Source organism: Rhinolophus ferrumequinum, chromosome X (assembly GCF_004115265.2).
Source record: "Rhinolophus ferrumequinum isolate MPI-CBG mRhiFer1 chromosome X, mRhiFer1_v1.p, whole genome shotgun sequence".
In the NCBI taxonomy this organism is placed as follows: domain Eukaryota; kingdom Metazoa; phylum Chordata; class Mammalia; order Chiroptera; family Rhinolophidae; genus Rhinolophus; species Rhinolophus ferrumequinum.
The window spans coordinates 44,319,614-44,336,250 of NC_046284.1; the positions used below are offsets into that span (position 1 = coordinate 44,319,614).

Here is a 16,637-nt window from a genome sequence, read left to right on the forward strand (position 1 = left end):
TCTGCGGGGCTAAAGAAAGTTTTTTCAGAATTGGAAGGCTTCAGCATCCTTATTGGCTAAAAAGCCAGTAGTAAAGAAAGGGTTGAAATTCTAGGTAAACAAGTGACTAATTGATGGAATGAGGTTCCAGAGGTGGTGGCAGTGATGGGCAGTAACCACACTGAGGTGTGACTGGCCTCATTCAGGAGGAATACCACTTCCTCCAGGATGGGAGGGAGGAAAGTAAGGATGGGTATGGATAAGGAAGCTTGTAGAGTAGAGAGAAGTATTTGAGGGAATTCCCACCCACAAATCCCTATTTTCTCAGTTATTTGTTGGACGAACACCTATTGAGAGTGGAGAGGACAGGAAGTTTCAGGAGGGTGGTAGAAGCTTGGCACATGATTTCTGAGGGCAATGCAGGGAAGAGCTGATCAGAAACAGAAAATAATTGAGCGATGATGTTAAGAGAACAATTATAACAGAGACCAATAAATTTTAGTGGCCTAAACCTGAATGACTTGAGAGATTTTCTCCAATAAGCCAAGACTGGGCCCTGGGATTAGACACTGATACCAGTGAAGGGACTAGAGAGTGAGACACTTTCAGGAGCTGGTGAAAGAAAAATTCTAGTAATTGCTCAGAGTAATATAAGCTAATCTGGGAAAGGAGGGAGTTGAAAGGAGTGGAGGTTTGGGTCAAAGAAAGGGACATAGAGGCTTATGATCTCAGATAGAGGAGTTTTAGGGGAAGAGGTAAAGGATAGAGATGAGGGAAGGTCCAGTGGCTAAAGAGAAGGGGATACAGAAGTCACTGAATTAAGAAACACAAACATTGAGAAGCTGGATGTGGAATAAGCATTCCTCCCTGGAAGTCTCTCAGGATGCTAGCTGGAGTTGTACTGGGAAATTTGAGAGCCCATGGGCCAAAGACATCTAGGAATGTGGGGCAAGTGACCAAGAGGTTAAGTAGTGGTGGCTATCAAAAACAGAGTTCACGAGAATGGTAAAAGGAGAAGAAGCATTTTCACATAAGGTAGAGAAGACATAATGGTCGGGAAGAGACAGTGTGTGAAGAGGTTGAAACAATGTGTGGCCTCACAGTGCTACATAAAGTGTACCACAGTCACGTGGGGCCAAGCAGAAAGATCAGCCTCCACTATAGGCAAGAGATAGGACTTTGTGCTCTGCGAAGAGCTGGTAGTGGGGCTAGGGGGGTTATAAAACTATAGTTCCAGATGTCCAAAGGCAAAGAGTTGAGAGGAAAAGAAACAGAAATAAAGATCAAGGCTGGAGGAAGAAAAGAGCAGTGTGGACAGAGATGGTGGTGCCAAAGGATTGCAGAACCAAGGAAGGAATGGGGCTCCCGGTAAGCACCACCCATCTACCTCCAAACCACAGAGAAGCAGGAGTGTGCCTTTTTAGGAAAACAGAGTTTCTGGGCACAGGAGATATCTATATGAGAGCTATCTTGCCTTGGGTAAAAACCCTGAGTCAGTTATTCTTGGAAAATTACAAGAGACTGCTAGGGAAGAGAAGCCCCAAATCCTCAGCTTTTTTTGTTTACAGGGAATAATCTTCCCACTGTCCATTCCAGATCCATTACCCCTCTGTAAGGCCTAGGGCCAAGGCTCAGTCCGGAAGTGAAACCAGCTTGAGGAAATCCAGATTATTCTCTGAATGCTCATAATTTTCCCCAAGTGGACAGCAGAGAGCAGAAAAGAGCTAGAAAGGACACTGAGACCACACAGGAGCCCAGAAACGGTGAAGAAGGGAAGGTGAACTAGGTTTTGGAAATCATATTATGATCCCACAGTGCCCTCTGTTGCACTTACCATGCCGTATTGCAATTGACTATCTTCCCTCATAGACGGGGACTCCATGACTGGTTCATCTCTGATTCCCTAGTGCAAATGCTGCGCACATTGTAAGTGTTCAACAAATACTTGTTGAGTGAATGGCTGAATAGGGGCAGATGGAGGTGAGACTCGCAGCCTGATGTCATTAGGAGACAGACAACTGTATTATAGGACAAGATGGTATATGGGAAAGAGCGCTAGTTTGGAAGGGAATCTAAACCAGGCTTTGGATCCAGGCTGTGGGTGAGGTATCTAATATTTCTGAGCCTGGATTTTCTCCTCTGTAGAAGAAAGACTTTTCATTAGGTGAGTTGTGAGAAAATACACAAAACATGCCTAGCACAGTATCTCACACACAGGAAACAGTCAATAAAAAGTAACTAAGGACTGATATTTACTGTGGTTGTTATTACTGTTGTTACTATTACTACAGCTGCTTTTCAGGGTCAGGCACCAGAGGAGAGGAGAGAGAATCACTAAGAGTAGGAAATAAATTGGAATTAAGACTTGGAATCACTACTTCCTCAGCTCAGTCCCCCAAACAGTGCAGCAATAGATCCAGTAGAAGGGCACAATGGAACCTACCACTTCTAGAAGGTACAGCTTCCCAGATTGTGGTTGGTTGGTTTGTTGGGGAGAGGGGAGCAGGGCATAGCTACCTGGTATTTTCCATGGCAGACTACTCTAGCTCAGCTACCTGACAGATTGTTATGGGCACATCAGAGCACTAACAGGTTTAACAAATAGCCATGTGCATTTGGCCAGAACTCGCATTGAACACCACAGAAACCAGCAACTATGAGTGCTGGGGGTCTGAGCCCTGGCACAGCTACCTGCCTGGTTCCCTTCAGAATGAGTCTATCTCTGAGGCTTAAACATTATTAGGAAGCTATTTGCTGTGCCACAGGGCACAGACAAGAGAAATGGCACAGGTCTCCTGGCTACTAGAGCTTCAGACTTCCCTTAAAGCTCAGAGGAGAAAATAGTACGTTTATGTTCTCTTTGACAGTATGAGACCCCAAGTGGCTGCACAGGGTAAAAACAGTCTCAAAGAATATTTGGACAAGTCCTAAGAGTCCTAATTGATAGAAGTCAGGGACAGGGGACAAATCCCTCCACTGGTAGTAGATGCCATAGTGCCCATCCTCCAACATGTCCCTGGGTTGACTAGTCCTTGAGGGTATCACATACCAGAAGTTCTTAAAGTCTGCCAGAATTCCTGAGTTAGAAGAAACACATTTTCAAACCATCTTCCAGTGGGCTCAAGGGTCCATGTCACCTCATGTCATTTTTAATGTGATAGAAATGAAACCCTTGCTGCTTGGGGTAAGGTAAGGAGGGTTGGTCTCCCAGAAAAGTCTCAGCAACCAAGATAGAGAGCCTGGTGGCTAAAACTAGAAAAGGATGTCTTTCAGGTATAGGACTTTCAGGAAGGTCAGAAAACTGAACAGGAGCTGCTCTCACACTTAGTCTAGAAGGGTCACACTTTGTCTACTACACAGCAGAGGGAGGGGATGGATCACGTAAGGGGCATTGTGAGGTCATAAATCAACTTCCTTTCTAGGCTGTTTCTACCAGGTTCCTGGTCTCTTCCTCATGACCAAAGGAAGGTTTTCAGTGGTGTATTTTACATGGAGATCGCTGCTCTTTCACCTGCCTCTTCCCTCAATCCCACAATCCCACAGTCCCTGGATTTCTTGTCCCGTTCAGTATCTTCTCTGGTTCTCAGAAGATGAATATAAACAAGAGCACAAGGTCCTTCTCCTGGGAGGGCTGAGTGCTTCCTTCTCTCCTTCTGCCCTGTACTGCATACTAAGGCAAATGGAAGGCACAAGCACAAGTGAGTGACAGAGTATGTGTAGGAGGTCCCATGCAAACCCAAACTACCCCAGACGGAGGGCCCAAGGCCTAGGCCCTGGGATAGGCAGTCAGAGGCACCAAGCTCACCCACGAAGGCTGGTTCTGAAAAGCCCCTAGACTCTTTGCAGGCCCTATCTACGCCCATTTCTCACTGCCTGGTGTCTGGCATAAAGCAGGCAGCAGAAACCCAGCCAGGCAGCAGCTCAAGATCCTGATAAGCACACAAGAGGTCGTGACTTCCCAAAACAGAAGAGAGCAGCTAGGTGTGGGGGTGGCACAGGGGTGTAGTTCACTGGCCTTACCTCCTTTCCAAAGCAGGTAGAAGGGCACCACGTAGAGCATAACATGTTGAATGTAGTAAATCTCCAATTCAAAGGGGAGCTGTAAGGACAGAAGGGAAAGGTGTTTTAGACCAGGAAGCATTCATGTCAACAGATTCTGAACTTGAATGCCCTTGCTCTTCACAATCCACATCTTAGCAACCCCAGGCATTTCACTAGTTCACCTCCCTTCACAGTCAGACAACAAAAATGAAATGAATATACTTATGACCTAGGCCAGCATCTTCCAAAGTGTATTTTTCAGAGATGATACTTCAGAAATGTTCCACTAAGAAATTGGTTAAAAATGTAAGAAATGTTGAATAAAATATATTCTCTTCAAGATTCACCATGCATATTAGTGGTACATGAAGGGCCTGGGTGGTCTCTACAACTACAAAACCTGCTTCACATTGTTTATCCAGTGTTTCCCAAACTTAATGCGCCAGTGTCCTTTTAAAAATAATACTCAATATTCTGCAGAATATACTCGAAGAAACACAACATTTGTCACTACCTGTTCCTGGGGAGTAGGTGGTGAACTATTTAAAAGCTCATTTATCATTTGTCATAAAGAACATATGTAGGAGGATTTATTATTCCCATTTTCCAGATGGAAAAAAAGATGACTGGGCAGCTGGATGGCTCAGTTGGTTACAGCATCAGCTCTGAACAACAGGGTTGCTGGTTCGATTCCCACACGGGCCAGTGAGCTGCGCCCTCCACAACTAGACTGAAGACAACGAGCTGCTGCTGAACTTCTGGAGGGGCGGCCCCGTGGCTCAGTTGGTTAGAGCGCAAGCTCTCAGCAACAAGGTTGCCGGTTCAGTTCCTGCATGGGATGGTGGGCTGCGCCCCCTCCCTGCAACTAAGATTGAAAACGGCAATCGACTTGGAGCTGAGCTGCGCCGTCCACAACTAGATTTAAGTAAAATGACTTGGAGCTGATGGGCCCTGGAGAAACACACTGTTTCCCAATGTTCCCCAATAAAATAATAATAAAAAAAAGATTGCTAATCTGATATGGTCTAGATCCAAGAATAAAGAGTTTCCTCACTGGATATCTGGGGTCAGTCCAGAGTTAGCCCTACTTTTGGGTAAAGACCAAACAACTGGGCCAATATATTTTGGCATGGCTTGCCAAAAAAAAAAATTCCCCACCCTCCCTCCATTCAACACACCCACTCATTCACTCCTGCTTCCCATCTCTTTCTCTCAAAATGGAAGCTCTGGATTGCCAAAGCAGAGTACGGTTTGAAACTGGCATAGGGACCGTACTGTAAAGCTTGGCAATGGGCAGAGAATGGAAATGGCTGGGTGGCCAACTCAATTCCAGGAAAGAACTTCAGCAGCTGGCAAGAAGCCTGGCCTCTAGGCTTACACAGCCCTCAACACACACACACACACACACACACACACACACACACACACACACACACACACGAAGCCCAGAAACGAGGATACCCAGGGGAAGGGTCAGCTCCCTCCTTGTTCCCTACGGAACATGCACAGAAGCAAGTCTATGCTAATAAGAAGGGGCAGTTATGGGTTCTCAGGCCAAGGAGCTCTTGTGCCAAGAGCTGAAACCAAAGATGGCAGAGTTCTTGGAATGAGAGCTGAGGTAACTGTGGACCCTGGACAGACACTGGCTCTGGCTCTTGAAAATAAAAACCCATGCAGAAAGGAAATTTCCCATGGATACAGATAATGCTTGACTTATTTTATGCCCACAGAGAGGAATGCAAAATCCCAGAAAAAGACATGAGATTCCAAGCATCTCTGCAGACCATGCTGGAAAAGCTCAAAAAGGTCGTGGGGTTTACCAATGGGCATCACCAGCAAGAGGTACTATGGAGGCCTGAAAGGCCCAAATGGACCCTCACAGTAATGTGGTCTGGGAGTCACTCTACTATCTTACATTTGGGTGTTGCTTCATACTTTTTCTAATGTTTTCAGATCCATGATTAACTCAATCCTTTAAAAAAAATCCCCAACAAATATATGGTGATGGAAGGAGAACTGACTCCGGGTGGTGAACACACAATGAGATACATGGATGATGTAATACAGAATTGTACAGCTGAAATCTATGTAATTTCACTAACAATTGTCACCCCAATAAATTTTTTAAAAATACTAAAAAAAATAAAAAAAATCCCATGATGTAGGCAGGTAAAGTGTCATTATCCACATTTGACAGATGAGGAAATAAATGAGGTGTAAAAGGGTTAACTGACTTGACTGTGATTACACGGAAAACAGGCAAGGAGGAAAAGGACCAAGGAAGGTTCAGTGCTCTGGCTACAATCCAAATCTTCAGGTACCTAAGGGAACCCCAGACTCCACTCCCACAGAAGGGAGCAGAGAACCAGGCCAAGGACATGCAGCCCCTGGTCCCAGCCAGGTCATCCAGCAGTACCTCTGCTGACTTCTCAGACTGTTTACTTCCCTGGACTCACATTGCCCATTTGCTTCTCCCTCCCTGACAGCCCTCCTAGAAGGCAAACTCCCCACTGGCATGTCCACGGAGGCAGTTTAGCATCACAGCTGCAAGCAAGGACTTTGGAGTCTGTCAAATCTGTTTCTAGATTTGATTCTGCCACTTAATAACCCTGTGACCTCCGGAAAGTCACTTAACCTCTCCACATCAGTAAAATGAAAATAACTGTGCTGTTATAAGATTGTTGTAAGATTTCTAATGTTTATAACATAAACATTTATATAGTACTTATAACGTGCCAGGAACTATTATAAGCACTTTCTTAACTATGATCTCACCCAATCCTTGTAACAACTATATAGCAGGTCCTCGAAAAACATTGTGTCTTTTAACATCATTTTGTTATAACATTGATGAGATGCTGTAGGAACTTAATTCTTGTTTATATCATTAGCCTATGGCAAAATTAGTTTCCTTATACATCATTTTGCTTAAAGTCACAGAATCTATCCAGGGGAAGAGTTTACCTTAAGTGAGGATTTACTGTACTGTTCTAATTATCTCCATTTAGAGATGAGAAAATGAGGCACAGAAAGGTTAAATAACTAACTTCTCTGAGGGCACACGACTCATTTGGTGAACAGAGGTAGGATTCAAACCCAGGCAGTCTGGTTCTAGAGTTTGTAGCTTGAGCAGGTACACTCTGCTATCCTCTGCCACTCCCTCCACCCGCCACCCCCCCCAATAAAAAAGTCTGACACCAAGGAGATAAGCAGTGGAGAGGAGGTGTTACCATTAACAGAAGTAGTAATGGTGGTAAGTCAGCAGCAGCAAAATTAGTGCTTGTTCTCACTCTCCCTTCACATGGGGACTGCGCCTAGCCCCTCGCTATTGACATGCCCCTCCCCTTCACAGCCTGCTCTGCCCCAATGTGGCCCTGGGCCCCACATCACACAGTGGCCCAGCCTGGCCTGTAATACAGGCATCCCAGGTCGTGAGGCTCCTGTCACCAGCCCACTGAGGCTGTGTAGACACCTCAGGCACAGATCTCAGTTGAGGCAGTCAGAAGACTGCTCCCATAAGTCACGTCCTTCCTCTGAGGGCTGCCTCACCCCCTATTCCAAGAGTCCCTTACCTTGGAAGGCCACAAAGAATGTCAAACTTGAGTGTGGGTACCATTGGCAGCCAGAGCCAGGAAGGAGAAAGGCTATATATAGGCAAAAGAGGAAGTGTAGGAAAATAGGGAGAGGAAAGAAAGGAGATGAAAGAGGAGGGCAACATGAGAAACAACACACAAGTGGCAGGAAGAAGGGAGCTAAATGGGAGCAAGAACCTCCCACTGGTCATTTAATAAAACATATTTATTAAATACTTATGTACCATGTACTGTGTTAAATACTTTCACCTGTGTTACCTCATTTCATTATTACAAGATTCCTGTGAAGCAGGAACTATGATCACCCCCATTTGACAGATAAGAAAACTGAGGCACAGAGATGTTAAATAGCATCCAAAGAAGCAACTGCAGGGCTCGGATGGGGGTAAAGGGCATTTGGCAACAGAGAAGACAAAAGGTAGTTTTCTTTACTGAGCACTGAATCTGTAACAAGTCCCAGGAACTTTCTCATAGAGCCTCTCCACTTTCCCCCATTTTGCAAACATTATCTGTAAAATGTCATACTTCCCTCAGAAGAAGTTCCACTTGGATAATTCATTTCTACCCTACAGAACTCACATCTGAAGCTCCACTCTAATGTACATATACCAGTTCCTTTTGAACTGGAGGATTCCCAAGGTTTGAGACAGAAAGTCCGATATCGATGCAATTGAAAGTCAAAAGCAATGAAAATGTTTTAAGCTGCACAGGTCATTAACTTTCTTCTCACATCCAAGTCAACTTCTTCTTTAGAGCAGAGTGGTAAAGTTCTCCAGGACTCTGGAGTCAGACTGCCTGAAACAATGGATGCATGGACTCTGTCCATGGCAATATCCTGACCTTCCTCCAGCCCACAGCCCTGACAGCCACACCACCACACTGCCACGGGCCACCAATCCCATTGCGCCCTACATCCCTGGTTACTTCAATCAGTGTAAGAAGCCCAAGCCTCCCTGGACACTGCGCAACACCTGAACCCTAATCCCCGCATGGCTCTGTACATCCCCTAATCTGACCCCATCTTCTACTGCTCCCCAATTCCTGAAACCCTTCCACTCTATCCTCTGGAACCCAATGAAATCATTAACAAAATCACCTATATCCTCACACTCTTCTTTGAGTGCCCCCTTCACCTTTTTGCTTCATAGAAAACCTGGTTCCTCCACACCCCACACTCAGCTATTCCTACACCCCTAGCAAATGGTGGGTGATTTTCCACCCATATTGCCTTTTCCCACTGGGCCAGTAGAGGACCTGTCTGTTCCTCACTGCTACTTCTAAATTGCTGTCTCTTCTAGACCATTTCTCTGCCTGCTTCCTAACACCCCGCCCCATGTGAATCTCATGTCATTGTACTCTACGACCCACTACTCCTCCTGTTACAGTCATCTATGAAAGCTCCCCATGGATGTTCCCCTTCAGTCCTTGAAATACTTTACCTCTGGCCTCCCTGTCACTTTTTCCTGACATGTCTTTGTCAAAATTCCTGTGTTTCCAATATTTAGCAAATACTCTGGTCTCTCAATGCCTTGGCCTGCATTTCCCTCAAGATCTTACCTCAGCCCTTTATTCCCATGGTCGTACTTGTCATTACTAACACCTGGGACTCCTACATAAACTCTGTCAGACAGCCCACTCTCCAACCACCACCTCCTATCTATTCAACTCACAACCCCTCATATTCCAACTCTAACAATCTTTCAAATTTGCTGGATCCTACATTCTATTGATCCTACCACCTTTTTACTGCCCCTCACCAATCTCATGTCCTCACTTCAATGCTTAGCCATCACTCCCTTCCGTACACCCTCAACTCACCCAAAATTCTCTCTCCCTTTTTCCTACTCGCCTCAAAAAATCACATTTCTAGTTAAATCCAACTCACTGCTTTCATGTCCATATGCCATGCAAGTAATCATGGTGGGAGAAAAATATAAAGCTATGCCATTAACACTTTAAATTCATGACTGCAAATTTTGAGTGGGCCCTTAATTCAATCCATGATCCGACTGCATTCCCAAGTCCATTCACTCTCCTTTCTCCTAGACAACTATTTCATAACTTCTCCCACTTTCCTTAAACTTTTCCCATCTTTCCGACCCTCAGCTGGTGATACAGCTTCCTACGATTTCATTGGGGGGAAAAGGAACAATTGGAAGAGAACATGCACAAGCTCCCACCTCTATATCACTCTCCTCCCTGAACCTAACCCCCACAGCTAGCTGCCTTTCCTTCTGTCGCTATGTAGAAACCACCCATGCTGCTAGCTAAGGCTAGTCCCCCCATTCGTGCACTAGATTCTATACTTTCTTGCCAACTCAACATCACACCTGCAATTGTCCCTTTTTTCCCACGTGATCATTCCCATCAGAAAACAAACAAGTTATAATATCTAAAGAGACAAACATTCTTGATCCCACTTCCCATTCTAGCTATCACCCCCATATTTGTTTCCCTTTAGAACAAAACTCCTTAAAACATCTCTCTCATTGCCATCATTTCCTCTTTTCTGAATTATCCTTCTATCCACTCCAATCAAATTTTCACACCCACCAGTCCCCCTAAATTGCTTTTACTGAGGTTACCAACGACTTCCACATTCCTAATTCCAATGGGAAATGAGGAGAGAAGCTAGTCCCTAGGGTATGTTTGTATGAATCTTAAATATCTGCCCCCTTCATCCTCATGCCAGGGTGTCAGGGAGATTTGGGGCACAATTACCCCCTTGTGCAATTAACTATAATGCTGATCCAGGTCAATTTTGGGCTTCATCTTACTTGACCTATCAGCAGCATTTGATGCAGTTGATCACTGCCTCGTCCTTAAAACACTTTCTACACCGGGCGTGTAGGGCATCACTGTCTGTTCTTCTCCTATCTCAATGACGCTCCTTCTCAACCTCCTTTGCTGGACCTCCTCTATGTCCCTCACCTTTAAATATTGGAGGGGCCCAGAACCAATTCCGTGTCTCTTTTTTCTATCTACTTTCACTCACTATATAATCTTATCTAGGTTCCTGGCTCTAAATACCACCTATATACAGATGACTCCGTAGTGAATATCTCTAGCCTAGAGTTAGGCTGCTAAGATTGAAATTCTAGTGCCATCATTTAGTTGCTATGCACCTTTGGGCAAATCAATCTTGCTGAGCTTCAGCTGGCTCACTTGTAAAACGGGAATTATAATAGCACCTATCTCATCAAATAGTGGCGAAATTAGGTGAAACAATGTGTGTAGAGTTCTTGGCCCAGTGCTGGCATATAATATATACTCAATAAACATTAGCTGTCATTACCATCCTCCTCTCTAACATCAATCCAGCCACTCTGTGGTAAAGCCAGGATTTCAATTGCTGCCAGCAAGACTTAATGCCAGGTCTCTCTGGGTATAAAGCTCTTTTCAACTCATCATTCTGCCTTAGCAAGAGCCTCCAGCAAGAGATGGTAGCACCTGGCCTGCCCCACAATCCTAAGTCACATATAAGTATTTTTATCAGATGACTACCAGAATAACTTTAGCTTCCCAACTCAATCCATTCCTTTGGTCCATCTCTAGCTGAGTTTTTATCTATTTATTTCTCAAAGGAATGACAGCACTGCTCTCCTAACACGTGACAATCCTATTCTTACTCTCATCTAAAAAAATTAAAAATAAAAACAAAACACTTATGGACACACTACTAGGTGTCAGGTAATGTGCCTGGCTCTGGGTATACTGCAATAATGAAGACACAGTCCCTGCCCTACAAGAGTTCATAGTCTAGTTGAGGAGGCTAACAGATAAAGGGATAATGTCGGTGCAACAAAAGATCATGGAATGACCTGCAGATCAAGCAGTGCTTTTGATTTGACTTTTCTTTAAAAGTGAGGGACAGTTCTGTATGATGTACAGTTGTGCAATGCTCCTGCTGGTGGCTGGGTTTAGGTGATGCCAGTGGAGGCAGGGAGATTACTTAGGGACTGGCGACAGCAATGTCTAAATCAAGCTTAAGGCAGAGGCAGCAAAAGAGAGGACAGGCATATTTGAAAGAAGCTAAGGAATTTGAATCAGCAGGACTAAGTAACTGATTAGATTGGGGATACCTAGGAGTAAGAGGAGTAAAGAAATCAAAGATGACTCCCAGTCTGATGACCTAGGTGGCTGGAGGGATGTTGGGGCTTCTCCTTAAGTTGGGGCCTGCCTACAGTCAAGGAAGCAGATTGGAGGAGGCCAGGTACAAGAAAAGAAGCTAGAACGATTATGAGTTTGCAAGGCTAGGGTGATAGCGGGGCAGGATGTTCATAAGTCAGTGGGAATGTGGGTCTGGAGAGAATGAGAATAATTGAAAGGCAAGTAATATACATGTATAACTATACTATACTATACTATATACCAGGGGTGCCAAAAAATGTATACAAGTGGACACTTTGGTCAACATTGTTCAATCAGTAGTTTGCCATAGTAAGAAGTGTCTGGATGCTGATGGTAACCGCTTGGAGCTCCTCTTGTAATTGCAGAAGTCAAATGTGACTGGTATTCATCTTTTGTTATTGGTATATATTGAATATTACAATTTTAATAGTTTTCCTTTCTTAAAATGTGTATACATTCTTTTGGCATCCTCTGTATGTGTATATACACACACAGATTATAAAACACACATGAAAAAGTAAAACGATGAAATTTTAAAACGCATAAAAATGCTAACATTTTCTTTAATCACCCCAGTAGAACACCTTATGCACCCCGTCTTGCAGGTCCCTGCTCTACAGTACTCTTTCAAGAAGAGTGAATGGGTGGAGAAATATGGAAGTTGTAACTCAAGGGTAGTATTGATGAAGAAAAAATAACTGTAAACAATGGGAGACATTTGAACATATTTATAGACTGAAGGAAAGAGACAGTGGAGAGGGAGAGGCTGAAGAAGCAAGAGGGGCAGAAGGCATAGGATGGTGAAGCAGGCATGGGATGGAACCCAGAGCACAAAGACAAGGATTGGTTTGGGCTCCAGGAGATGAGGAGGGAAGGACAAGCTGAAATAAGAATAACTGTAAGAGGGAGTGGTGTGACAGAAGTTGACGGAGCTCACAAATTAAGAGCTGACACCGTGTGGCAGGAGATCTGGCATTACTAAAAGAGTCCATGGCTGATGACAAGGTACAAAGGGAGGACAGATGGTAACAAAGAGAAGACCTTGGTGTCAGCTTGGCCCCAGATTGCAGCCTCTCAAAAGTGATCAGAGAATCGGAAAAGATAATTGCTATGGTCTGAATGTTTGTGACCCATCCCACCACAAACTCTTGCCTGATGTGATGGTATTTAGATGTGGGGCCTTCATATTACCCAAAGCAATATACAGATTTAATGCAATCCATATCAAAATCCCAATGGCATTTTTTAAACAAATAAAACAAAAAACCATCAGATTTGTATGGAATCACAAAACACCTCGAATAACCAAAGCAATTGGGAGAAAAAAAAAAAAAAACACAGCCAGAGGTATCATATTCCCTGACTTTAATTTATACTACAAAGTGACAGTAATCAAAACAGCATGATATTGGCAGAAAAACAGACACACAGACCAATGGAATAAAATTGAGAACCCAGAAATAAACCCACATACATATGGGCAAATAATTTTCATGAAAGGAGCCAAAAACATACAATGAAGAAAAGAAAGCCTCTTAAATAAATTGTGCTGGGAAAATTGGAAACCTACAGGCAAAAGAATGAAACTGGACTGCTATCTGTCACCATTTATGAAAATTAACTCAAAATGGATCAAACACATAAACATAAGACCAGAAACAATAAATTGCATAGAAAAAAGCATAGGTACTAAACTTATCTGGACCTTGGGTTCAGAGAGGATTTTATGAATTTGACCTCAAAGGCAGGGGAAGTAAAAACAAAAGTAAATGAATGCGAGTATATCAAACCAAAAGGCTTCTGCACAGCAAAAGAAACCATCAACAAAACCAAGAGGCAACCAACTGAATGGGAGAAAATTTTTGCAAACAATGCCTCCAACAAGGGGCTAATATCCAAAATATATAAGGAACTCATACACTCAATGCCAAAAAAAAACAAACAAACACTCCAATTAAAATTTGGGCAGAGGACCTGAACAGACACTTCTGCCAAGAAGACATACAAACAACCAACAGATACATAAATACTCAGCTTCACTAGCTATTAGGGAAATGCAAATCAAAACCACAGTGAGATACCGCTACACACCTGTTAAAATGGCTATCAAAAAGACAAGTAATAACAAGTGTTGGATAGGCTGTGGAGAAAAACGGAATCCTCATACACTGCTGGTAGGAATGTAACTTGGTACAGCCATTATGTAAAACAGTATGGAGTTTTCCAAAAAAATTAAGAATAGAGTTACCATACGACCCAGTAATCCCTCTTCTGGGTATCTAACCCAAAAAATCTGAAAACATTTATCCACAAAGATATACAGAGCGTGCCAAAAACATATATACACATTTTAAGAAAGGAGAAAATTATATTAAAATTAACCTGACGGTTACCACTTTGAGCACCTCTTCTAATTGCAGAAGTCAAACGCAACTTGTATTCTTTTGTTATAGGTATATATTGACAATTTCAACAGTTTTTTTTTTCCTTTCTTGAAATGTGTACACATTTTTTTGGCACCCTCTGTGTATACCCTGATGTTCATTGCAGCATTATTCACGGTGGCCAAGTCATAAAAACAATTGAAGTGTTCTTTGATAGATGATTGGATAAAGAAGATGTGGTATATACAATGAAATATTAGTCAGCCATAAGAAAAAAATGAAACAATGCCATTTCCAACAACATGGATGGATCCTAAGATTATAATGCTATGCGAAATAAGTCACACAGAAAAAGTCAAGAACCATAGGACTTCACTCATCTGTGGGAAATAAAACTGAAAGCAACAAATGAACAAGACAAACAAAAACTCATAGACTCAGACAACAATTTAGTAGCTACCAGAGGGAAGGGGTGGGGAGGAGTAGAAAAGGGTAAAGGGGGTCAAATATATGGTGATGGACGGAGACTTGACTTTGGGTGGTGAACACACAATGCAATATACAGATGATGTATTACAGAATTGTATACTTGAAACCTATATAATTTTACTAACCAACGTCACCCCAATAAATTTAATTTTTTTAAAAAGTGGGGCCTTTAGGAGGTGATTAGTTCATGAGAGCGGAGTCCTCAGGAATGGGATCAGTGCCCTTATAAAAGAGGCCCCAGAGAGCTCCCTAGCCCCTTCCGCCCTGTAGGGACACAATGAGAAGTTTGCAACCTGGAAAAGGGCCCTCACTGGACCATGCTGGTACCCTTGTGTTGGACTTCCAGCCTCCAGAACTGTGAGAAAGATTTCTGTTGTTTTTAAGCCACCTAGTCTATGGCATTTTGTTATAGCAACCTGAATATACTAAAACAATAATCTATCTCCCTTAGAGGGGAAAAGGATGTGAAAGGATGCAACCCCACTGTTACTTCTGCTTTTGGTAATGATCCTGCCAACCAAGTTTGGCTTTGAAACACTGCATCTTCATTAACTGACCACAGACTTTTACTGTGGTTTACTGGTGCCACAAACTCCTTGGGACTAAATACCACTTGTTAGAGGAGCCACAAAAGGAATGCCCACAAGCTAAAATCAACCACAATATATTCATGGAACAGAATACCACGCTGCCATTAAAAACAACAAGGTGCCATGAGGAAACACTCAAGACAAATCCAGAATGTGGCACCCTCTGCAAAACAACTGGCCAGACTTCATAAAAATTTCAATGTCTTAAATGAAGGAGGTGGAGGGATTGTTCCTAGATTTAAAAATAAAAATAAATAATAAAAAAAAAAAACTGAAGAGATAAAGCAACCTTGCAACTTGACTGGATTCTGATTTATTTGTTAAGTTAAACAGACATTTTTTGAACAACTGGGAAAATTTGAATATAAACTGATTATTAGATAAAGTATACAGTATGATAGAATTAGTGGTAATTTTCTTGAGTGTGATAATGGTATTGTGGTTGTACAAGACAATGCTCTTATTCTTAAGAGTTTCTGGCTGAAGTATTTAGAAATGAAGTGTCAAGATGTCTGCAACTTTTTTGAAATGATTCAGCAAACTTACATAGAAAGAAAAATGGAGTTAGTGAATATGGAAAAAAGTTAATTGTTGATTCTAGAGCTGGAGGATATACCAGGTCTGACAATTAAGTGGGGGAACTTGTTGCAACAATGTTGCTAACCTTCTTTGATGTCAGAGGGATTATTCATTATGAATTTGTACCAACTGAACAAACAGTTAACCAAGTTTACTATTTGGAAGTGCTGAAAAGGCTGCGTGAAAAAATTAGTCGATCTGAACTTTTCACCAACAATTCATGGCACTTGCACCACGACAATGCACCAGCTCACCCGACACTGTCTGTGAGGGAGCTTTTAGCCAGTAAACAAATAACTGCATTGGAACACCCTCCCTACTCACCTGATCTGGCCCCAAATGACTTCTTTCTTTACCCAAAGATAAAGGAAATATTGAAAGGAAGACATTTTGATGACATTCAAGACATCAAGCGTAATACAACGACCGCTCTGATGGCCATTCCAGAAAAAGAGTTCCAAAATTTCTTTGAAAGGTGGACTAGGCGTCAGTGCATAGCTTCCCAAGGGAAGTATTTCAAAGGTGACTGTAGTGATATTCAGCAATGAGGTGTGTAACACTTTGTCTAGGATAAGTTCGTGAACTTCATCGTCTGACCTCGTATAGTTGTTGTTCACTGTATTATTATTTCAACTCTTCAGTATGTTAGAAAACTATTTTTATAATAAAAAGTTGGAATATTTTTAAATTTTAAATGAATTTAAATGAAGTAAATCTGAACTAACATGGCAAAATCCTAAGATACATTAACTGAAGAGAAAACAAGGTGCACTCATTTTGAACAATAATTTGTCAATATTTACCAAAAATTTTAAATACCCATTCATTTTGACTCACTAATGTCACTTCTA

The 16,637-nt window shown here is 42.6% G+C and overlaps 1 protein-coding gene across 6 annotated transcripts in view; it reads right to left on the reverse strand.

The window, feature by feature from the left end:
- TMEM164 (transmembrane protein 164) overlaps positions 1 to 16,637 on the reverse strand; it is a 326,236-nt gene that overhangs the window by 154,651 nt on the left and 154,948 nt on the right. For all 6 annotated transcript variants that reach the window (XM_033116076.1, XM_033116061.1, XM_033116088.1 and 3 more), the window contains one exon: positions 4,000 to 4,078. In XM_033116076.1, the coding sequence (XP_032971967.1) occupies positions 4,000 to 4,078 (79 nt within the window). The remainder of the gene's footprint in view (positions 1 to 3,999; positions 4,079 to 16,637) is intronic.